The following is a 24,217-nucleotide window of genomic DNA, read 5'->3' on the forward strand; positions in this document are numbered from 1 at the left end:
GAAGACCCGCCGACATGTCGCAAAAATACCCCCGCTAATACCAATACAACAGTCCTATATGAGACAGCCCTAGCATGTATTCAGTATGGACGGTGGGTGTTAGCGCCGAAGTGGTGACATGTAGAGGTGTGTGGTATGTAGAAGGACTACTGGGCCTTGGGAGTAGGCTGTGAAGCCTATGCCCAGAGTCAGACACATAAAAAAAATAAAAAAAAAAATCCTGCTCTGATATCACATGACCCACCTCGTACACGAACAGTACTATACGGTATGCTGGAACAATATATTCCATTGCTATCAAGTAAAGTCGGATGTACTTATGTAGATCACATTTTTTGCAGGCAAACCAAAGTACGAAGAGGATTAGTAATTCGTCAAAAAAAGAAAAATATTTATTTATTAATAGAATTTCTCCCAATACTGACTGAAGTAAACGAGTTGTGTCCCTTATGACAGTCCTGCTAATTGGTTAAGTATTTTGATTTAATTTATATCTATGATATCACTAAAAATATTGTGATTATGAAACATCTTTCAAACAACTAGAGTGAACAGAGAATGAACTGTTATTTTATGTTTCATGTAGTGTTTGAAAATGTTCTGTAGATTAGTAATCATTGCAGCTGAACTCTACTGGCACGAAATTAAATGAAATACGAGTACTGGTGATTCAGCAACACATCTACGATTAACATGCATGACTAAAAGTAGCCCGTTACCAAAGACTTTCATTTCAAGCCTCTAAAATTGTTTTCTTTAGAACTTTGGCATTCAGTTATGACTTGATTCATGCATAATACTTACCCTTATTTCAAAATTTCAAAAAGAATAAAAATAACGTGCGGATGACAGAATGCTAGTGTGTATTTGCTGTAAGTATTATGTTGATTACTCACTGCTTTCATATCAGAAAAGTAAACTGTAGCTTCAAGAGAAGGCTAAAACACTTTTTATCCAACGCCACTTAATAACTAAAAATTTTATGAAAAGTGAGATTATAGTATCAATTTAAAACGACTCGAATAAACAAACAATTATTCTCTTTTTCAATCAGACGTCGCACACTCCCAAGACAATCGTTTTTCCTAAGTCGGATCCATCTCTGCGTTCAGATACACAAAATAGCCGATGATAGGTTTTCTCTTGCAGCTAATATTTGCTCTGAAGGAAAAATAAGACATTTGGGAAGGTAATGCATCCTCCTCAATGTCCTACCTACAAAAACAGATCATTTAATCGGTGCGACAGGGAGCTAGTCCCACGTAAGTTTATGAGTCTCCTTTCCATGCTGATGCCTTTCTAATGCAAATAGCTGTCTAAAGAACTAGTCACTTTGCTCCTTTCCTCCTGCGTTTCTCATCTAAAAATGTTTTTCAGGTAAGCAGGGATCCAGTGGTAGCAACAGTTAAAACAGGAACGGAATTACACCCTTATTAACATAATAACAAAAAAACGTCTAGGGTCCAAGATATTTCTTCGAAGTGCAAATTATGTGCAGCTCTAAAAAGCCTTTAAACTGATGTTATAGGTAAAGAGGTAAATGTTCTGCATCACTGTGTAACTTGGAAAGATATGACCAGCTTCCTTACTCTTACCATTACCGCCATAGTATCAATTTAGTCCAAGAGAGTTGCAGTCATTGGTATACATATTTATCAAACGCTTGTAGCTTTCTTAATTGAAAAGGGAAAATACATAAAACAATCTTTCCGTAAGTATGGGATGAACACATTCCCACGCTGAGTCTTTCATTCCCAATACATGCCCTGAAACTTACCCATAACTCGTTCCTTTTCGCATACATGTGCAAGATGAGTAATGTCAGCAGTGAACATTTCCTTCTCAAGATCTTCACATCATTAAGAACAAACAGTGCTCTAGCAACACTGAGGTACGAGATCTGTTCTAACGCATGTGCCGTCGCAGACATTATCACCTACAGTTTCAGCATTGTACGGATTTGCACTCCAAGAAAACGATTATTTGTAAAGGTCTTAATAATCATTAAAATTATTTGGCTGTGCAGTAGGAAAATTCTTAGAGGAAATTGATATTAATTCCTGGCTGAATATACTATTCACCTAATGCGACTACCTGAGGTGCCAGTGTTAAATGGGAACCCACTTACATTCGGATATAATCATAAACCTAAAGTCAGTAAAAGTATAATTTCTGAACACATATTTAAATACATTATCAGAGTATGTACTCGATTTCACATGTCTGACAAGAGGAGGCCTTTGCTATATTTTTTATGTTAAGACTATTGATCTTCCAGATGGTTGTGTGTTCTATAGTCTATTTTCTTCCATCTGTAAACCATAAATGCTGATGTGTGTGTGTGTGTGTGTGTGTGTGTGTGTGTGTGTGTGTGTGTGTGTGTGTGTGTGTGTGTGTGTGTGTGTGTAGTATATGAACTCTCTAATCTATGTGGGAAATATGAGAGTAAGAATTGACACAAAGTTAATTTTGACATTTGGTTCAGAGTGTAATGTTATCAGTTAGCATGCTCAGCTACAAACACTTTTTAAAGATGGGAATTATTGCTGTTCAGTACCGAAGTTCTCAATAAAGCCATATTTAAACATTACGGTTTAAAGTCTACCATGCATTAAGAAGGAAACGCATTATCAACTATTTGGGTATTTTAAGAATATAAACTAGCACTATAGATCCTTGTAGCTGGTACTGAGGAAACTCTCTCAAAGCGAATAATTTAACATTCTTTCTCTGTCTCTACATACCATGCTCAAAAAAAAAAAAAATGTTTGAAGGACAATCGCACTATCTCTCTTGGCTGCGTCCTTGACTTCACCAGTAAGACAGACTTATGACTTTATCGATAAGACAGAATTATCATATCTGAGTGAGTGTTGATACTTAAATCACCATTGCATCTAGTGTAATTCACGAAGCATTATTATTATTTTTGGCCAGTATTCTACCTTCTAAGTCCCAGAGTTATAATGTTTTTAAACAAAATTATGTTTGAATTATTTAACTTGCTCATTCCAATATTCGGAGCTTTGTCAAATGAAAAGAGCAGTTACCTGTTAGGACGTCATAGATCTCATGGACTGTATTTGACAAATCATGAAAAGGGTCAGCTCTGTGGCTATTCCAGTGGTCATGGAAAACCCTGTGCTTCCACTGTGACCTCGCTGATGTTCCTGGATTCCCAAGACCATCACATCGACACAAATGTATATCCTTGTCCCAACCCGCTGTCACCGTTACAGTATCATTATGAATTCGCCATGCCAGTGGAGATAACACTAAGCTCTCTGAGTCAGAAAGTTACCCAGGCAGGCATTAGCTTGACTAATTTGTACATCAATAATAATTTTACACATGAACAACAGATGAAAGAGACCAGGGAATTACTCCATCACCTTATGCACCACGCTATAAAACTTTACTAATACAAAACTAATTATATTCCATTCTTACATTCTGCCCGTCCCTCGAAGAAGCTGGAGAACTTGTCCATATCATCGAAGAGTCCAGTGATGTGGTCGAGACGGGAGCAGAAAGCATCGAACTTGCCGAAGACATACTGTTCACTGAAGCTGAAGGGCCGCTCGCCAGGCATCGATTCCAACTTCTCCTGAGGGATGGGGGGTTGGTTGAGAGGTTCTAATCGGTGTGTGTGTGTGTGTGTGTGTGTGTGTGTGTGTGTGTGTGTGTGTGTGTGTGTGTGTGTGTGTGTGTGTGTGTGTTTTGTCGGCTTATCTGACACACCCTTCCAACTAATCTGATCATCCTTATCAGAGCACAAACCAAATTATCTTTCAATAACTGGAGTGGGTAGGATCCAGAAATAGGCAAGCAAATAAACAAACACAAAAACACGAGAATTTCAAAGATTCCAGTGAAAGGAGACATCCATCCACTAACTTTTCATGAAAGTTATAATTTGTTTTTGGAATGGGTAAGAAAAGGTGTTCAGAAATGTCAAAATACAGCTAGTTAGAGAGAAATGATCGTGAACCTGTTTATGAGCCTGGTCCCTGTTCCATTTTTAACAGTGGGCGTCCTTTCGCCGCCACCACACACACACACACACACACACACACACACACACACACACACACCTTTAGCATTTACAGCCAAACACACATTTTCGAAATCAATTTGTTCCCGTTTCTGTGGCCTGAACTCCCTTTCCACACTTTTATTCCCACTATATGCTTCGTTTAACTCCATTACTACGGATGACTAAATTTAATATATTCTTGTTACCTCCAGTCGATTTTATTCCCATTTTCGAAGGCATCCCGTTGTGAAGGAGTTAGTGAAGGGTATGTAACCTCTATATTTCGGGCAGCCTCTCATTAAGCTCAGTGCAATTGTTTGGTGGTAGCAAGAAAACAAGAAAGAACACTCAAGGGGTGCAACACATGCATCGTCCAACAGGTCCAAGGGCCGAATATCTGACTTTAAACTGTCACACTGACCATCGACAGATTACTCTCAGATCCAATTAAATTATTCTTGCATAACCCTTAACCCTTCCACCAACTTTGGTTCATATCAAATCAAAACTGAGTTAACTTTGTCCGGTAACCTTGACTTTTGACCTTTCTCTGTGACCTTGACCTTTGATCATTAAAGGAATCTAATGTATGTATCCTTGTTTTAACTAAACCCCTCGACTGAGTTCAGTACACATCGGAAGAAACCTGCTTAAGCTGATCTTGACCTGTGACTTTGGTTTTTGACAGATCGTTCTAAAAAATGTTGCGCTTCATTCTTGCATTACCCTCAACCCTTCCGTAAAGTTTGATTTAAATTTCGTAAAACTATTTAAACTGATTTTGCTAGATCAACATTTGACGTAGTCCCGTGACCTTGGCCTATCACCTGTTGTTCAATATACAGTGTGTATATATGTATGTGTATCCTATATATATACACACACACACACACACACACACACACACACACACACACACACACACACATATATATATATATATATACAGCATATCTATCTATCTATCTATTTATCAATCTATCTATCTATCTGTCTATATATATATATAAATAGAGAGAGAGAGAGAGAGAGAGAGAGAGAGATACAGTATGTATATATATGTGAAGGTGGATGGAATAGTTGGTGAGTGGGGTGTGCCTGCTGAGATAGATGAGAATGGGAGTGCGTTAGTGGACATTTGTGCTGGGAGGGGGTTGGTGATAGCCAATACCCTCTTCAGGCATAAAATGATCCACAAGTATACATGGCGAGTGATGAGAAGGGTGGGTGGTGAACTGAATGAAAGGAAGGCAATGATTGATTATGTGTGTGTGGATGAAAGGATGCGAAGATGTGTAAAGGATGCAAGAGTGTATGGAGGTTGGGGGAGTGGACTTTCTGACCACTACTTGGTGGTGGCTAGAATTAGAATGCAAGTAAGATGGAGGAATAGAAGTAGGGAAAGACGAGAGGAAGGAGTAGTTGCAAGGAGAGTGGAAAGGTTACAAGAGGATGAGAAAAAGGCAGAATATAAGAGAGAAGTGGAGGAACGATTGGGCAAATATGAATTGGAGCAGATGGGAGACGTGGAAGGTGAGTGTAAGATATTTACAGAAGAAATATGTGCAGCATGTGATGTGGTGTGTGGAGGGAAGAGAAGACGGAGGGGGGTGCAAGGAACAGCGTGGAGGACTGAAGAGGTGAAGCAGGCTGTGGCACAAAAAAAGAAAGCATACAATGAATGGATGAGAAATAGGGGCGTGGAAGAAGTTGAGAGGCGGAAGAGAGAGTTATATGTGGAAAGAAAGAGAGAGGTGAAAAGATTAGTAAGAGAGTAAGAAGAGAGTGGATGAGGAATTTGGAAGGAATTTGAGTGTAAAGTGGAGGGACTGTAAGAAAATGTTCTGGAGAGAAGTGAAAAGAGTAAGACAGGGTGGAAGTGAAGTTAGCAGGGGAGTGAAAGATAAAAATGGTAGATTACTAGTGGAGAAGGGAGAAAAAGTGAGCAGATGGAGAGAACACTTTAAGGAATTGTTGAACGTAGAGGATGGAAGTAATGCGAGTATAAGTGGCTGGGGAATGGCTGGGAGAAGGAGGGAGGTGAGAAGACAGGAAGAAATCAGTAGGATAGAAGTTGTGGAAGCAATGAAGAAAAAGTTAAATCGGGGAAAGCCCCAGGAATTGATGGAGTGTGTGGTGAAATGCTGAAGCATGGGGGAGAGATAGTAGTAGAATGGATGTGGAAGATGTGCAGATTGGCCTGGGAGGAAGGTAGAGTCCCGGAGGATTGGAAGTCAGGTATAATTATTCCCTTGTACAAAGGAAACGGGGAAAAAGAAGTGTGTGGTAATCATAGGGGCATTTGTCTTCTTAGTATAATAGGAAAAGTGTATGGTAGGATACTTATAGACAGAGTTAGAGAAAGAACAGAGAAATTAGTTGGAGAAGAACAGGGAGGCTTTAGGAAGGGAAGAGGTTGTGTAGATCAGATATTCGTTCTTAGAACTTTAGTGGAAAAGTTTCTAGAGAAGGGAAAGAAGTTGTATGCAGCTTTCATGGATTTGGAGAAAGCATATGACAGGGTGGATAGACAAGGATTGTGGAAAGTGTTAAGAATATATGGAGTAGATGGGAAGTTGTTGAATGCTGTGAAGAGTATGTACGATGGTGCGAAGGCTGCAGTGCGTGTGGATGGTGAACTAAGTGAATTTTTCTCTTTGAAAGTTGGGTTGAAACAGGGATGTGTCATCTCTCCATGGTTGTTCAATCTGTACATGGATGGGGTAATAAAAGAGGTACAAGGTAGGGTAGTGGATGTTGGAGTGGCCCTGGTGAGAGAGGACAGTGTTTGGAAACTCCCTGTGCTGTTGTTTGCAGATGATACTGTGTTGTTGAGCGAAGAAGAAGGCTGAGCTGCAGGGCTTGGTGGATGAGTTTGAGAGAGTGTGTAAGAAACGGAATCTAAAGGTGAATGTAGGGAAGAGTAAAGTGATGGTCTTTGAGAGAGGTGAAGTTAGTGAATGTACAGCGAGGTTGGATGGTGAGGAATTGGAAAATGTGAGTACGTTTAAGTACTTGGGTAGTGTGATGAGTAAGGATGGAGGTTTGGAGGATGAAGTGCTTGAAAGGGTGCAGCAGGGAAGAAAGGTTGCTGGTTCTTTGAAAACAGTGATAAGAAACAGGGAAGTGAGCATGGAAGTGAAAAAGTTACTACATGACAGTATTGTGATACCAACTCTAACGTACGAAAGTGAAGCTTGGACATTGTTGGAAGGACACAAGTCAAGAGTGAGAGCAGTGGAGATGAGTTATTTAAGAGGAGCCTGTGGAGTCACGTGGAGAGACAGGCTGACGAATGAGGATATAAAGGAGCGTTGTGGTGTGGATGTGGATGTGATAGGAAGCGTTATGAGGAACACACTGAGGTGGTTTGACCATGTGGAGAGGATGGAGGGTGAAAGACTGACGAAGAGAGTGTATGTGAGTGATGTGGAGGGGGGAAGAGGGAGGGGGAGGCCGAGGATGAGATGGAGGGATGGGGTGGAGTGGTATATGAGAGAGGGGGTGTGAGTTGGGAGCAGGGCAGTGAAATGGCGGGGGACAGGGCGACTTGGAGGCGATTTGTTTGTGGCCACCCCAAACGGGATTGAGGCGTCTGGCAAAATATATATATATATATATATATATATATATATATATATATATATATATATATATATACAGTATATAGATAGATAGATAGATAGATAGATATACAGTATATATATATATATATATATATATATATATACACATACACACACACACAGAGTTCAAAACATAACACCGAACGCAGGTGTAGATATCAAAGGTGTCCTCTGGTTGCAGGGATAAAATGTACATATATACAGGTCAGCCCACTGTTCCTCTGCTCCATTTCATTTTTAGGCCATGTCCATCACTCTTCTCCCTGACGCATCATATAAAAGAAAATCATTTATGGGCAGAGAAGTATACCAAACCTCATTCAGCTTGGCAATACTATCCGGCAGAGGCAAGTGAGAAGCACAAGTGATACACTAGGCGAATTTTTGTCCCAGAATGCACACTTGCACATTCTACCCCCAGTTTCGCAAATACTGGTGGACTTCAAGCTAGGAGCAATAGGACGCCCTGTGTCTCTTTATATCTAGCTGGATGGACTTCTTTATAAGAGACATCGTACGAAATCTACGTAACTGAGGAATTACTGAACAAAATTCCTACCTTAAAAATATTTCAGGATGGATGAACGCTTCCGGTAAAAGCGGAATTAGAGGGAGGGGGCGACTGTACTTTTCTAGGTTGACCTCAGCTCCAGCCTTGACCCACCTTTGTCTTCTGGTAAGCTGAGTGGTACGTGGCGTTCAGCTTGATGCAGTGTTGTATCTTGTCACGCACCTCCTGCCGCGGCTGGGACCAGATAGTGGCCGTCCCGTGGCACGATATGTACACCTGGCACGCGCGGATCATCTGGTTGGTGATCTGAGAGAGAGAGAGAGAGAGAGAGAGAGAGAGAGAGAGAGAGAGAGAGAGAGAGAGAGAGAGAGAGAGAGAGAGAGAGAGAGAGAGAGAGAGAGAGAGAGAGAGAGAGAGAGAACTTTTGTCAGTAATTCATTTATCTTCGGTCATGGCATCACTAGTCCTCATCAATAACGCGACATTTGTGTCTCACAACTTTGCTCACTTATTAGGGACTTCATGAGGAAGATTTTATTTTCCTCCCAGTTCGACAGGGGCGGATCCAGGATAGCTGAGGTAGGGGAGGGGGGAGAGCGACCCTTCACCCCTCTTTCCCTTCCAAGCGTTGATAGTAGCATTCACCAACGCATTCCCCACAAGAGCAGCGTTATTGCTATGTGCATAGAAAAACACCAGACTGGGGTTCGTGTTGTGGCAAAGCACTTAATTTCTCAGCATTAATTGTAACCTTGTGTTTCCACACATATATTTGTTTAATCACTAACGTTATACAATAAACAACACGATTTATTCAGTCGCTAACAGGAAACCCGTTGCCCAGGTAAATATATATATATATATATATATATATATATATATATATATATATATATATATATATATATATATATATATATATATATATATATATATATATATATATATATGTGTGTGTGTGTGTGTGTGTGTGTGTGTGTGTGTGTGTGGCCATGCATACAAGCATTGTCTGGGACCCGGGGAGGGAGAGGGGGTCCAACCCCCTGTGGGAGACGACCACCGGGGTCCCATTTGACCAGCTGGACCTATGTTCTTCCCCAGGACCACTTTCCCAGTAATATATTCATGTCATGGACCTATTTCTGCCAAGGACCTATTCATCCATGGACTCATTTTCTCACTACCTACCCACGCACCTTGCCCACTTACCCACCCACTCATCCACCCTTCCCTCCCACCCACCCACCAATTTCCCATGGACCTATTTTCTCACAAACCACTCACTCACCCACCAGTTCTGCCCACCCATCTGCCTGACTAACACTACCCACTCAGTCATCTCCCCAGCCTGCCCACCCACTCATCCTTCTATTATGCCCACCCATCAAACCACCATGCCCACTCACCCTGTCCACCCACTCACTCACCAACGCTGACCCACCCTGTCCCACCACACCCACCCACCTACTCTGCCTACCCATCCGACGCAATGTAGGCTATTGTAACACTGTTGTGGGGGAAGGTAAGAACTCTACGGTTATTGGCCACCAGGTTTCAATGATGTGATTAACTACTTCATTAACACTAATTTTGGCATCGTGGAGCCACTTTACCAACTTCAAACCACACGAATACATTCACGGAAAAAAGTGACCTCTGTTATACCCTTTTGGAGCCCTCTAGATAGTTCTCCCTTAATTTCCACAGTGGACAAACACAGACAGGCAGACACACATGCAAAAAAATATAGAAAAGACATATTAGTAGGTACTTATATTTGCAAGTTAATAATTCTTCGAACAATCATTACTCAAACCTCCAGGTACATCGTTGCATTTTCACTGAGTCCTTGGAACGTGGGTTGCTGGGTGAAAAGTATAATTATGCCGGTAGCTTTTATAATCCCCCTCCCCTCTTCTCCGCCACTGCAGTTCCATATCTCTGACGGACCGGTAGTAAACGTTATTTGATGGGAAAATGAATGTCAGGAATCATGCCACTGGGAAAATGGAACAACTGCTGACATTCGTACCGAGAGATGGTTGAGTTCATGGTAACTGTGTTGAAGCTGTGTCATTCAAATACTGTAAAGGACTAAATGAAATTACTAGAGAGTCAAACTTTTCCTTTTTGTAACATTAGGGAAATCATAACTGTGATGCCAGATTTAAAGGGAAAAAACTCACCACTGAAAGGCTAAATATCAAGTGTTATTTGAAAGTGATGACGAAATAATTACGTGAACTGTTCATGATGACTTTAGTGTATTTAAACAATTCTGTACTCTTGACAACTCGCCTTCACGTCAGAGCCACAGTTTAATGAAGTTCGAGACCTGAGCCAGTGGAATCAGTGTTAAGCCTTCAGTTACCATAACACCGAGTCAGGCTTAATAAGGCAGACTGGGGTTAGTTTATCTCGACCTATCACAGCCCCTCGAAGGTCTTACAATTGTCAGCTCTGGGTCTTCAAACATTAATTCTTCATTTTAATTTCGTCAATTCCAAGTCTCGCCTAGACATTAATAAATTCTTCCTATTAATTTCTTCACTGATAATACAAGTATAGGCCTTTTTCTTCTTTTTTTTACTTTAATCTCAAGCACCTTAAGGCAGCTACTGAAAATAATTTGAGGAAGAGGCTGAAGCACACTATATGATACCACCACGTGCGGTGCTGATACTAAATGATATGAAACGCCGCGGAGGACTCTGGGAAAGGAAAGACGACCCTTGTGTTCCAGCTGATACAGAATAATGCTTTGGTGCCGTGGGAGGAAGTGAATAATTATGTGACAAAATAAAGAACAGTTTTGGTGTAATACATAAAGAAAACTGTGTCACCAGTGTAGAGATATAATTTGTATTTTTGTGCACTGAAATTGGATGATGTCAACTGCTTTTTGTCATTAATTTTGATAACCTACCTTAATTAGCAGCGCAGAAAGCTTGTCTGAGGTGTTGTAGTACTTTGAGATGGAGTGGATCATGCGCACCGTGTTGAACAGCATCATGATGTAGGGCGTCATGCCGGGCTGGGGGCAGTGGGATGCGGTTATGGGCCACACTTAGCACTCTGGGTCATAGTCTTGCAGGTACAGAAGCCTTCCTAGCACTTCTTCCTTTGCTAGTTGCTTTACTATAACAAAGCATGCTGTCTTGTACACTCTTTAAACTCTTATATCGTCGACATGGTTTGCATCAGTAACATACAACAGGATGGTAAAAATAGGCAAAAACAATCGATGAGGAATATCAAACTCTACAAAGTCAGCGAAACTACTGCTTTATACTTTATAACCTTGGGAGAGATATTGACTGACACAAGTAAGGTGACGGGCTGTAGGGGTGTGGAGCAGCACTTCCATCTTTAAAGTTTCCACAGTCACTTTATTTGGTAAAAATATACTCTTTTACTCCTTCACTGTATAACATATTACTGATATTAGCCTGGCTACTGAAAAGATTATTCTATTCATTAAGGGAAAACACAAATAAAAGGGATTAATGGCAGCTGCATAATTACCCGTCAGTATGAAAAGTTCTCCTACATTAAATATAATCGTGCTGCGGTAACAAAAATATAATGAATAAATGTATCAAGCTAAATTTTGCTCCAGTAGCTACGAAAATGATTCTAGGCGTAATTTCCAGATATAAGGCATCCACAGCCACCCCTGATACGCCGCCCACCTCTAACTGAAACCCTGAAACTAGTCCTCTACAGAACTTCATCATCCTCGTACCCACTACAACCTGAACTGTATGGGAAAAAGAGGTCCAAGGTTAAGGTAGTTCAAAATTAATGTTGCTGTGATATCCACCACTTCCACCCACATCTCGTTCCCTGCCACCTCTTACCTCTTTCCCACTGCCACCTCTGCCTCTTTTTCATTACCTCTGCATTACGAGAGGTTCTTCCCAGTTTGAAAAATTATCGTCTACGGGTGGCTTGAATTAAATTCCATAAAGTGGAGGACTGACTGAAACATGAGGTACTACCCCTGTACACTAATGAAGGACAGTCAGAAAAATAAAACCGAAACTATCAGACACCATGATCTTTCCAGGAGACACAGTAACAGGGGGACAAACAGCATGATTCTAAAACAGTTGATACAATACAGGTGAACCAATGGCTCAAAGAATCCCGCCAACTACAGTAATTCATCCCTGGGAATGAGGGAAAACTGTTATAAATCAAATGGACTTCAGTACTGCAAAATTTAACCACGCATGGAAGGGTGTTAATAAAATTAGTGCGATCCAAGACATGAACAAAAAAGTGACTATTCAACGTTTTCTCTGGAAGGAGGGTTATATGAAACTGAAGAACACATAAAACATCACTGTGTGAACGGTAAAAGTACGAAGAATGAAGAAAATCTTATCTTGCCAGCAGTACAGTCCATAATAAATATTAAAAAGCAAAACAACAAAGTTTCAACCTTCCAGAAAGGAAAAGAAATAAAAGCACAAAATAAGCTTAAGCTATAAGCATCACTTGCCATCTTAATCATCGGTAGGTTGCAGAATCAGTACACGGGTGTACTCATGTACTGTACAATAACAAAGTAAAGGAAGGAAAAACAAGCACATCATTTCCAAAAAAAAAAGCACTTAGATAACCAAGCTTTACGAAGAACAAACATTTGCAAAATTATCCAAGTGACAAAAAATGGACAAGAAAGTTGCGTCGACTGGCTTTAAATCTTTAACACACGACGAATAGATAAGAGAGACTGAAATACACACACGTTCTCAGGCTGAAGGAAGGCGGTAACAAGCAGAGAACTAACTAATACAGGATGTGGAGATGGGACCACCACCAGACCGGTGCATGAGAGCAAGTGAAGGAACTCTGGGTAATAGTTACGACACTCACAGGGTCGTTGAGGTACAGGGGGTGGCAGTACTCCTCGATGGTGTAAACAAACTTGACGTTGTCTTTAGCCTCGGCCAGGTTGTGGGTCACCCTGGCGTCCACCTCCCGCCAGGCCTTCAGTAGTTTGGATCGGGCCAGTTGTAGTACCAAGATGGCTCCGCGGACCTGATCAAAATAGTCTCTCATAATATCTTGAATATTCTAGTAAAATGTATATAGTCTGTCTTAACTTGTGTGTGTGTGTGTGTGTGTGTGTGTGTGTGTGTAAAGATAATGCCTGTCAGATACCCCTAGAACTTAAATGATTTTAACAACGTACTTTTGTCTCCACAACTATTCTTACTTTAATATCTCCTATATCACACACACACACACACACACACACAATTTTATATAAATATACTGTATATATATATATATATATATATATATATATATATATATATATACTGTATATATATATATATACTTTATATATATATATATATATGAGGGGAAACACCAAAGTCCCGGAATAGATTGATAGCACGGGAAAAACAAATAGTGTAGTTCCTCGTTGCGCCGGTAGGCACACTTAGGTGCAGTCCGCTGAATTGTTCTGCCACGTGGCATCGCACTGAAAGGCTCCAGTTCGTATTTCTAACGCTTTTTTTTTTTTTTTTTTTTGTTCGAACAGGTGATTTCTGCGATTTTCATCCTCATACCACTTAGGCAGATTTGGATGAGCAAAAAATGTGCATTATAATAATAATAATATTGATAATAATATTAATAATAATAATAATTATTATTATTATTATTATTTGCTCGGGATAACAGCGGCTGAGGCAGTGACAATGCTTGGGCAAGATTTCAAGGAGCTGGCTATGAAAAAAACACAAGTCTACGAAAAGTACACGCATTTTACGAAAGGCAACATGTCAGTCCATGATTCTCCACGTCCTGCCCGTCCTTCGACCTCTCGAACAGATGAAAACGTTGAGAAAATTCGTTAGTCAATCTTGCAATTTGATCCTGCTGGACAGACTGAACCAACAGTTTTACATTACGGTGCTGAGGTGTCTGCTGGACAGCATCAGGGGCAAGCATCCAGAGAAGTGGCTCACCCAGAAGTGGTTCTTGCATCACGACAACGCCCCATCACACACCGCGTTGCCAGTTCAGCAATTTTCGGCCAAGAACAACGTCGTTGTTGCTGTGCACTCCCCCCCCCCCCCCGTACTCGCCAGATGCCGTTCCCTGTGATTTTTTTTTTTTTGTTCCCCAAGATTAAGTTAGAACTGAAAGGGAGAAGATTTGACAACTTAGAATACATCCAGGAAAAAACGCAGGTGTCTCTGGACAGGGTGACATAGACAACTACAGAAAGTGCTTCCCATGTCCCTTTCTCTTCCTAACCCAGGATAGTTCCTGATGTGGTAGGGGATGCATCTATCAGTTACATGCACCACGGCTGACAGCGTGAAAAATGTATGGATAAGGCTTGCAAAAAGTAACACCAGAGTCCTTAGAAATAATAACAGGAATCAATACTTTGCACAGTTCTATGTCAGCTTTCTTCTGTGACGTTTCTTCCGGCACTCAGCAATATGCGTCATAATGGGGCCTTTAATATGTGCCTGTGCTGGCGGTTTGTTTACGTTTGTCCATTAAAGGCGATGTGCATAGGCGTCCGGAGGGGGGGCAAGGGGGGGGGCAGTTGCCCCCCTTGGAATTCCAAAGTGTGTTTCAGTTCTTGTTCAAGGATGCTTGAGTCATTTGAGTCGATTCATGCATTATGTCACTTTTTGCATTTGATTTAAGTCATGTAACTCATGTAAGTATATGCCTACGCCTATTTGGAATGTGTGTATTTTGATATAATATTGCCGAACATATATGTATAACTTCATTTATTTTGCCCCCCCCCTCTTACAAAAAATCTTGCTGACGTCCCTAGCGATGTGCTTTTGTTTCACGGTGGTGCAGGGTGGTCGTAGGCGGTATGCTCTTGTTTCACTGGTGCTTTATGGTCCCGATTCAGCCAGAGGGTCGGAAGTGGGTCTGTCTCATTCATTCAGATTTGAAATCAGTGTCAATATGGACTTCACTGACGACTAAAGACAGGAATCGAAATTGGTCTCGGTTAGGCTCAAATGACATGAATGTAGGTTAGGTTAACTGGCGTTTGGGTAGGTTAATGCCTAAAACACTTTAAAATTCATTCGCTTCTGTTTATTTCCATAATTGAAAAAATTACGTTGGGGTAAATATTTACAAAACCATAAGACCACATTAAATAACCCACAATATTTCTTATCTTTGATTTGCGGATGAAACGTCACAGAAGAAAGCTGACTTAGAACCGTGAAAAGCATTGATGCCCGCTATGATGATGATGATGATGATTATTATTTAGAAATCTGCTGTAATGGTTGTGTATACATTTACCAAATATATGAAAAGCACTACAAGATCTTAATGCCAGTCTGTGATTCCAAGCCCTGTGCATCCCAGTACCTGCTCTGACTCCATCTGCTCGGCGAGGAACTTAAACTTTGCCATGCGTCTCTTCCAGTACTCCAGTTCTTCCTGCGGCCCTGCGGCGTCACTCTCCTGCCGCAGCTGCTCCATCTCCACCAGCACACACTCTGGATCGAGAGAGAGAGAGAGAGAGAGAGAGAGAGAGAGAGAGAGAGAGAGAGAGAGAGAGAGAGAGAGAGAGAGAGAGAGAGAGAGAGAGAGAGAGAGAGGTGGGAATCATTGAATTAAGAGTTTCTGAAGAGTACGTTATGTAATGTACAAGCTCCATAATATAAATTTTTCATTGAGACAGGTTTGTAACCAACAATATTTACACGATGTGAAAATCATAGCAGTAGGATCATCGAACAGGACAGCAGCCCAGTGGTGTGTCGCGAGGTGTCCCGGGAGGGTTCCTGGTTGACATCTAAAATAATCTCTTTCGGGCATGGGCATAATTTTCCAGTGTATTCCATATGGACATAAAATCCATGACAAACTGTATGGGTGGATTTACACTTGGTGGACGAACGTGAACACTAACAAACGTAGTACTGCGCATGAGAGGCCGATCTGGCGAGCACAATCGAACCTGAACGAGGTGATGGAATGAGTGTAGGTGCGGTACAGCATCTCTTCCTTCAAGGGTTGTTCATGGATACCAGTAATTTCAGCACATGGAAATGCCTTTTCTTCCCTTGAAATTCTGGTATGTATGTGATTGTAGTGGGTATACAGAAACCTTCATCTACTACTGAGGCTTTAGAACATGAAAGAATATTCAAGGGAGGATATGTGATCACAAACGCGAACGTTTGTAAATGCTCGAAGGGCTTTTTGTTCAAGTTCGTTCGCTAATCGTACTGTAAATCCGCCCTATCAGAAATATGATGGGATCGAATCCTACATTCACAACAAACATTTAAGATTTTCTAACTTCCTTACTTTACAATGTTTTCAATACAAACAGAGCTCGAGGCATGTCAGTATTCGTAACTTATGGCTTCAAACACCCCAAAACTCGTTCTGTATGCAATATGAAGTTTGACAATGAGGACAGTCAAAATGCTTCAAAAGGTTTATTCTTAAGGCCGATAATCCAGCGAATTAGGTGTGAATTGTTCCTATTGTGGCAAAATCTTTTCTCTGTATGATATGATATGCATTATTAATTTTTGATCCAGCAGTGATGATTTAAACACGATCATTCTGTAGAACTTTTTAATTGTGATGATTGTTGCCTCATAAAGTTTGTGATGGTTCAAAGCTTTTTTTTTTTTTTTTCCATTAGCAGCCTGCATAAAATTATTATGAAGTACTCGGGCTAAAAGAGGCAAAACGGTAAGACAATGATTTTTTTTTTTTTTTAAGTTGCCTATTGTGTGGATGATTAAATAGGAGGCCACCGGGGGTGACGGAGAGAATACCAATATGGAGTGTGCAAGTTAATCTATTTTCTCTGATGACGGTCTGCACTTAAGAAGTAATGCGCGAGAAGGACGCTTAAGAGAGGCTGTTTAGGTATAAAGGTATGGAGAATCATGGAAAAGCGAATATCCAGTTACTGATGTAGTGCCCCTTAACTGTTTGGGATTCCCTGATGCTGAGTTAAATCGCCTGGTAACGGCAAAATCAAATAATGACGTTTAGGAAGGGAAGAGGTTGTGTAGATCAGATATTCATTCTTAGGTCTTTAGTGGAAAAGTTTCTAGAGAAGGGAAAGAAGTTGTATGCAGCTTTCATGGATTTGGAGAAGGCATATGACAGGGTGGATAGACAAGGATTTTGGAAAGTGTTAACAATATATGGAGTAGATGGGAAGTTGTTGAATGCTGTGAAGAGTATGTACGATGGTGCGAAGGCTGCAGTGCGTGTGGATGGTGAACTAAGTGAATTTTTCTCTTTGAAAGTTGGTTTGAAACAGGGATGTGTCATGTCTCCATGGTTGTTCAATCTGTACATGGATGGGGTAATAAAAGAGGTACAAGGTAGGGTAGTGGATGTTGGAGTGGCCCTGGTGAGAGAGGATAGTGTTTGGAAACTCCCTGTACTGTTGTTTGCAGATGATACTGTGTTGTTGAGTGAAGACGAAGGGGAGCTGCAAGGCTTGGTGGATGAGTTTGAGAGAGTGTGTAAGAAACGGAACCTGAAGGTGAATGTAGGGAAGAGTAAAGTGATGGTCTTTGAGAGAGGTGAAGTTAGTGAATGTACAGCGAGGTTGGATGGTGAGGAATTGGAAAATGTAAGTACGTTTAAGTATTTGGGTAGTGTGATGAGTAAGGATGGAGGTTTGGAGGGTGAAGTGCCTGAAAGGGTACAGCAGGGAAGAAAGGTTGCTGGTTCCTTGAAAGCAGTGGTAAGAAACAGGGAAGTGAGCATGGATGTGAAAAAGTTACTACATGACAGTATTGTGATACCAACTCTAACGTACGGAAGTGAAGCTTGGACATTGTTGGAAGGACAAGTCAAGAGTGAGAGCAGTGGAAATGAGTTATTTAAGAGGAGCCTGTGGAGTCACGTGGAGAGACAGGCTGACGAATGAGGATATAAAGGAGCGTTGTGGTGTGGATGTGGATGTGATAGGAAGCGTTATGAGGAACACTGAGGTGGTTTGGCCATGTGGAGAGGATGGAGGGTGAAAGACTGACGAAGAGAGTGTATGTGAGTGAGGTGGAGGGGGGAAGAGGGAGGGGGAGGCCGAGGATGAGATGAAGGGATGGGGTGGAGAGGTATATGAGAGAGGGGTGTGTGAGTTGGGAGCAGGGCAGTGAAATGGCGGGGGACAGGGCGACTTGGAGGCGATTTGTTTGTGGCCACCCCAAACGGGATTGAGGCGTCTGGCATTAGATAGATAGATAGACGTTCCCTGATGCATGGTGTTTATTGGCTCGTGAGTCGAGAAATATGGGAAGTCCTACCGTAGAACTTGACTGTATTTCCATCTGAGTCAGGTGCTGAATGATAACCTGTTTATCTGCTCGAGTCAGGTAGTGAATGCAGATGTATTCATAAATGAAAAACGAGGTTTCCTAGTGATTTAATGTTATTATCACGATTGATTTTATTTTGTTCCATATTTCATTTTAATGTTCACTATGGTCTGTGAAGTGTTTGGTAGCTACATGAGCAAAGATGAAAATACAAACAATCCTTTGCACAAATTATACTTCGGAAAGTTTATGGAAACGTTCGGTGACCTACCTATCTGCTTGATCCAGGTGGTGACGCAGTGCTCGGTGGCAGCGACCTGGTCCGGCTGTGTGAGAGTGGCCTGTGCCTGCGCCAGCCTCCGCACCGGCGTCAACCCCTCTTCCACCTCCAGCACCACTCGCTCCTCCATCATACACTCCGACACTGGAGTGAAAGGCATGAGGTGAGTGTGTTACAGGGCTTCCATGAGCTCCGCTCATCCTACCCTAGAATCAAGTCAGTTTTACCCTAAATTCCTATGTTTTACCCTAAATAGTCGGCAACACTGACTTCGATAATATATCATACATAGACACAGTATGTATATAAGATAAAGGCAAATTGGATGAAATATGTAAAGAACCATATATTTATTTAAAGAAAACCAAAATACAGTATTTATGTAAAAAGGCAAACTAGATGAAATATGTAAAGAACTCCATATCCTGCATTTAAAGAAAACAGAAATACAGTATTTATATTAGAAAAGGGCAAATTGGATGAAATATGGGAAGAATTCCATATTATGCATTTAAAGAAAACAAAAGACAAGTAGAGTAAAAGCAAACAAGTTTCTCTATGCTTTATCTTATTTCCATTAGAATTGTTTTTGTTTAATCATAGAACACAAGTATATTAAGAATAATAAATTTTGAAAATAACTGTAACTTGAAATTATATACAGAGTTTCTCTATGTTCTATCTTATTTCCATTAGATTTTTTTTTTTTTGTTTAATCAGAGAACACAAGTATATTTAGAATAATAAAAAGTTTTGAAAATAACTGCACCTTGAAATCATATACAGACCAACAAATCTTTCAAACCCCTTTAAAGTTATTAGATATTTGCAGCCTCTGAACATGTTGCATCACTTTTAACATTATTCATTGCTTTTAGCATGTTGTCCCCAAAGTTCAGGTTATGAGAAGATACTTTCAAGCGTTTCATGTGATATATTGCATGCATTAGGCCACGTAATGTTTCATTTTTAAGAGAGGGTCTGAGAAAAGTTTTGGTTAGATTTAGCTGGCTAAAAAAACGTTCAACCGCTGCATTTGAAAAGGGTAGTGAGAGGAGGGTGGATATGACTATGGCTAAATTGGGATAACATGGCAGTCCTGCATCATTTTTCCTATTCAGCACAATATTCCAGTACTTTGTGAAGTGGAGTTGATTAGAAAGTTCATCATCTAAATAGTGCATTCTCCATTCCTCATCAACAAGATTTTTATTAGCATACTTTGCTAACTGTGGCAGTTCATCAAATAAATATGCTAAGGAAGGAGGATTCAGAGTGGAAGCAGAACGAGGGTTTATGCAGGCCACTACTTCGTGAATTTTGTCATTTAGTGAAAATCTGTTCTGAATTTGGAATACAGCTTCTATCAAGAAAGACTGACATGATTTATATAACTGTGAAAGTTCCTCTTTAGTTACTGTTCCTGATTTTTTTAGGTCACTTAATGTTGCTGATGCACTCACTCCTAGATATATATTCTCAACTGGAATAAAGGCACTTGAAAAAATGGGCTGAGCAGGACTAAGGAATGAAATGTCAGCATTCTTAACAAAACTCACATCCATAAAGTCAGAACACAAGCTTCTGATGAGTTTACATGTCTCAGTTTTCAATGTGAAGAAATTTGGAGCCTCAGACTGGAAGAAAGTATTATAACTGTTAAACTTACCCAAGTTGTAGTCAAGAAATTCGAGGTAGGCTCGAGTAAATTTGTTTTTTAATGCAGTAACAATCATGTCATTGACCTGTGTTGGGTCACTAAAAGCCAGTTCTGTAAAATACAACTCCAGTGCATCCCATTGTTCCAACAGTCTCTTCACACATGCCTGCAGAGATACCCATCTGGTTTGGCCTGGAGCCAGGATTTTATGAGGTTCAATGTCAACGAATTTTTGAAATTCTTGGAATGCACTTTTCCTCTTGGAGCTAAGACTAAAGTGTGCAAAAATGCTACGGCATAAATCTTCAACATATTTAGGAAGTTTGAGGCATGCATTTGATGCACAGAGATGAATCATGTGGCATGAACATTTGACAATTATGACATGAGGCAAAGATTCTCTTAATAATGAAGCTACTGAATGGTTGGCTCCCATCATAACATTGGTAGTGTCAGAACAAAACCCAACAATATTATCAAGAGGAATGTCTTTTGATGTGAAACATTCTTTTAGGGCACTGAACAGTCCTACAGCTGAACTATCATTAACCTCTATCAAATCTATAAAAGCGTTTTCAAGCTTCCCTTTCTCAAAATACTGTGCTAATACACACAATTGTTTTGTGGTACTCCTGTCTGTCGTCTCATCTATAATGACAGAAAAAAGCCTTTCACGTAAGATTCCAAATAGTTCATTACCAAAATGCTTTACAAACACTTGCCTAATTATGTTTGAGGCTCTCTGCTTCCCCAATTTTACTTTCTTTAGAGACATCATATCAGGAAACATTGCTTTTAACAGGTCTAGAAAGGGTTCACACAATGAAATGGGCAAATGATGCTCTGACAGAAAAGCACACACCTGAAATTCAATTTTGCGTGCCGATTTTTCTATTGGGTCATTTGCTGTCACATAACTGGCAATTGTCTTTGTCTTTGAAATTTGCATACTAAGGTGTTTGTGTCTTTGAGAACGTGAATGTCTAGTAATTTCAGATTTTCCACATGTTATGTCCATGTTACAAATTTTACAGAAAGCATAGTCTTTCCTACTAGTTGATCTAACTGATTTTGATATCCACCCAGCAAACTGAGGTTCAGCTTTCCAACTTTCACGCCATTTTTGAGCGTACATATTCATTTTACAAGCTTTACTTTTCTTCTTAGGAGGGGTGTTTGGGTCACCTTGAACTTTTGAGGTTGTTGGTGATCCTGGGTCATCACAACTAGAAGGGCCTGTTTCATCATCCATCCTGCATGAAACAACAAACATTTTAAACTGATAAGATTTAAGGATTTTCATATGATTAGAGGTGGCATCATGTCATTGTGGTACAGTTACGTAGGACTCCCTGAAACCTGCCGAAATCCTTTCATTTACGATCCCCACATATCACACTGCTCAAAAACTTGACTGTGCTCATCCCTCAACAAACGAAATAAAACATAAACTCTCTAAGTGTTGGCTTCTTTGGTCTACACTCTGGCCACCTACAGACTCAAACACCACAACCACAACTTACAAATCCACAATATGTAATTTCGTACAGTGTGTCAACCATTCTCAAATTACCAACTTCACTGTAGTCATGTTACCAGTACAAACATTAGTTGCCTGAGTAAACAAAAGAACAGAATTACACCCGACTTGCACACGCTATACCGTCACCCAGCCTCCAGCCCAACGTCTCCCAGCCACATGAGTCAGATGACGTTGCCACATCTGAGCCAATCCGGCACAACCGTTTCGGTATTCAGTGTGGCGCGCAGTTTGAAACCAGAGTTTTTTGTGTTCATTTCTATAAAAGGTTTGCATATTAATCTTATTTTTCGATTGACTGTGACGCATTTCCCTCTTTTTTTTTTTTTTTTTTTTTTTTTTGGGCTAAATTACCCTAAAATTACCCTATATTATGCATTACCCTAAACACTACCCCAGAAGGGGTCTGATTACCCTAGTTTAGGGTAATTTACCCTAAAATGGAAGCCCTGGTGTGTTATGGTGTGAGGGGCTGTATTGTAGCGAAAGTAGCGTGTTAAAAGAGTGAGTGCATGAGATGAGTTCTTCGCACTAACTTATTCAAGAGAGCCCTCAACACTGTCACTGAGTTACCTTCATCAGATTGTCAAGAAACTTTTGTTAATACTAAGTGGAAAAAGACACCCTTTCAGTGAATTAGAAATTACAATTTTCCAAAGGGTATATACGAGAAAAAAAAAAAAACATGTAACCTAAAGAACAACGACACTGTCACTCACCAGCCGGGCAAGTCAGTCAAGCTCTTGCCTATTTCCAGTTTCCTGGAGCGACAGAGTAAGTGCCAATTCCAGTTCTTGGTAATGCTACGCACCGACATAGCAAAATATTTGCGGCCGACATCACGAGCTGTTGTTTATCATGTAGATTTTGTCATTTTTCAATGGGAGATATGTCGACTAGAACAGTACTTCTAAATCTTTTTACCTCAGCGGAGCCCCTGTGTTCAGAAATATGTTCAGGGAAACTGCTAGGGTTTAAGGTCTAAACCAGGGTTTTCCAGCATGAGAAAAATTACCCGAAGTGGATAGTTTCGTTTGGTTTACTATAGGGTAATGGCAAGGAAGCTTAAAGCAATACTTCACCCGCCTATTTTTCGATGGAAGTTTGAAACATGTTTGCTGGTTACTCAAGTGCTGGGTGGTGAGGTTGCAACATCCTTCAGCCAGTACCAGAAGGTTGGGAGAGGGGGGTTCAGCCACCTACTTCCGTATTTATTCATTTATTAATCAGTCCTGCTAAGCAGGATGGTACCATTTTCGTCCATGCGACCTACACCGTTGTCCGAGCTTCAGTCTGTGTGTGTGTGTGTGTGTGTGTGTGTGTGTGTGTGTGTGTGTGTGTGTGTGTGTGTGCTTTATCTCCTAAGCTATTTAATGGATTTGAATGAAATTTCCCGGGTGAGTTCGTGGGGTTCCTAGAATGGTCTTCAAATATGTATAGTTTTCCAAGAATGATTTTTAGGAGGGCCAGCCCCCCTGGCTAAGTTAGAAACTCTCAGAAATAGTGGAAGGAGGAAGATATGACTTTGATATTGTAGTACATATTGTACGAGAGACTTTCGTTCATAATGCGATATTTAGGGAGCGTGATCCTCCCCCATTGATTCTTAGGGGATCAGCCCCCTCCCTAAAATAAGAACGACCAGAAATAGGGGAGAGTGAGCAGATGTTTTCCAACGAAATTTCTCAGGTCAGTTCGTCTGGTTATATAATAATGTCTTACATTACTTAAAATTTTTATTTAAGATATTTAAGGCAAGAGTGACCATCAGTTCTCTCCTTTAGTGACATTATGAGAGCAATAAACCCCAGCCAACCCTTGAATATAAAGTTTTATGGGCCACATCAAGTTGAAGCATCTCAATCCAGATAAACACCCCTGAGTAGAAAACGGTGAACTGTGTGTAAATAAGAGTACTGCCGAAGAAATTTGCTGAGTGTTGTAGATAGGATGATGTACCAATAGTAAAAGGACAAGACATTCCTAACATAGAATATCTGATGAGTGCCTATACACACCAAAGAAAAATAAATTATTGAGCTGATATATGATGAACGCAGACTGATTGTAGTTACTCAAACAAATGTTATTTAATGAAAGGTGTCAAAAGTATGACTGTCTCGAGATGTTCATGAATACTAGAGAAATACACGCTCTGGGCCCTAACTTTTCAATTAAAATCTAAATTTTGTACGAACTCGCACTTTATACCCCGTACTCAACAGGGCATATATATATATATATATAT

General features: G+C 40.5%; 1 protein-coding gene across 1 annotated transcript in view; it reads right to left on the bottom strand.

Annotated features, from left to right (window-relative positions):
• Window positions 1-24,217, bottom strand: part of LOC145392093 (dynein axonemal heavy chain 5-like) — a 266,709-nt gene that overhangs the window by 209,729 nt on the left and 32,763 nt on the right. The window contains exons 7-13 of the mRNA XM_080266547.1: window positions 18,761-18,913; window positions 15,557-15,687; window positions 13,058-13,222; window positions 11,100-11,207; window positions 8,327-8,479; window positions 3,451-3,607; window positions 3,051-3,224 (exon numbers count right to left, since the gene is read on the bottom strand). Of these exons, the coding sequence (XP_080122673.1) occupies window positions 3,051-3,224; window positions 3,451-3,607; window positions 8,327-8,479; window positions 11,100-11,207; window positions 13,058-13,222; window positions 15,557-15,687; window positions 18,761-18,913 (1,041 nt within the window). The remainder of the gene's footprint in view (window positions 1-3,050; window positions 3,225-3,450; window positions 3,608-8,326; window positions 8,480-11,099; window positions 11,208-13,057; window positions 13,223-15,556; window positions 15,688-18,760; window positions 18,914-24,217) is intronic.

This window comes from Coenobita brevimanus, chromosome 21 (assembly GCF_032717465.1).
Source record: "Coenobita brevimanus isolate Jiangsu-jjx chromosome 21, ASM3271746v2, whole genome shotgun sequence".
In the NCBI taxonomy this organism is placed as follows: domain Eukaryota; kingdom Metazoa; phylum Arthropoda; class Malacostraca; order Decapoda; family Coenobitidae; genus Coenobita; species Coenobita brevimanus.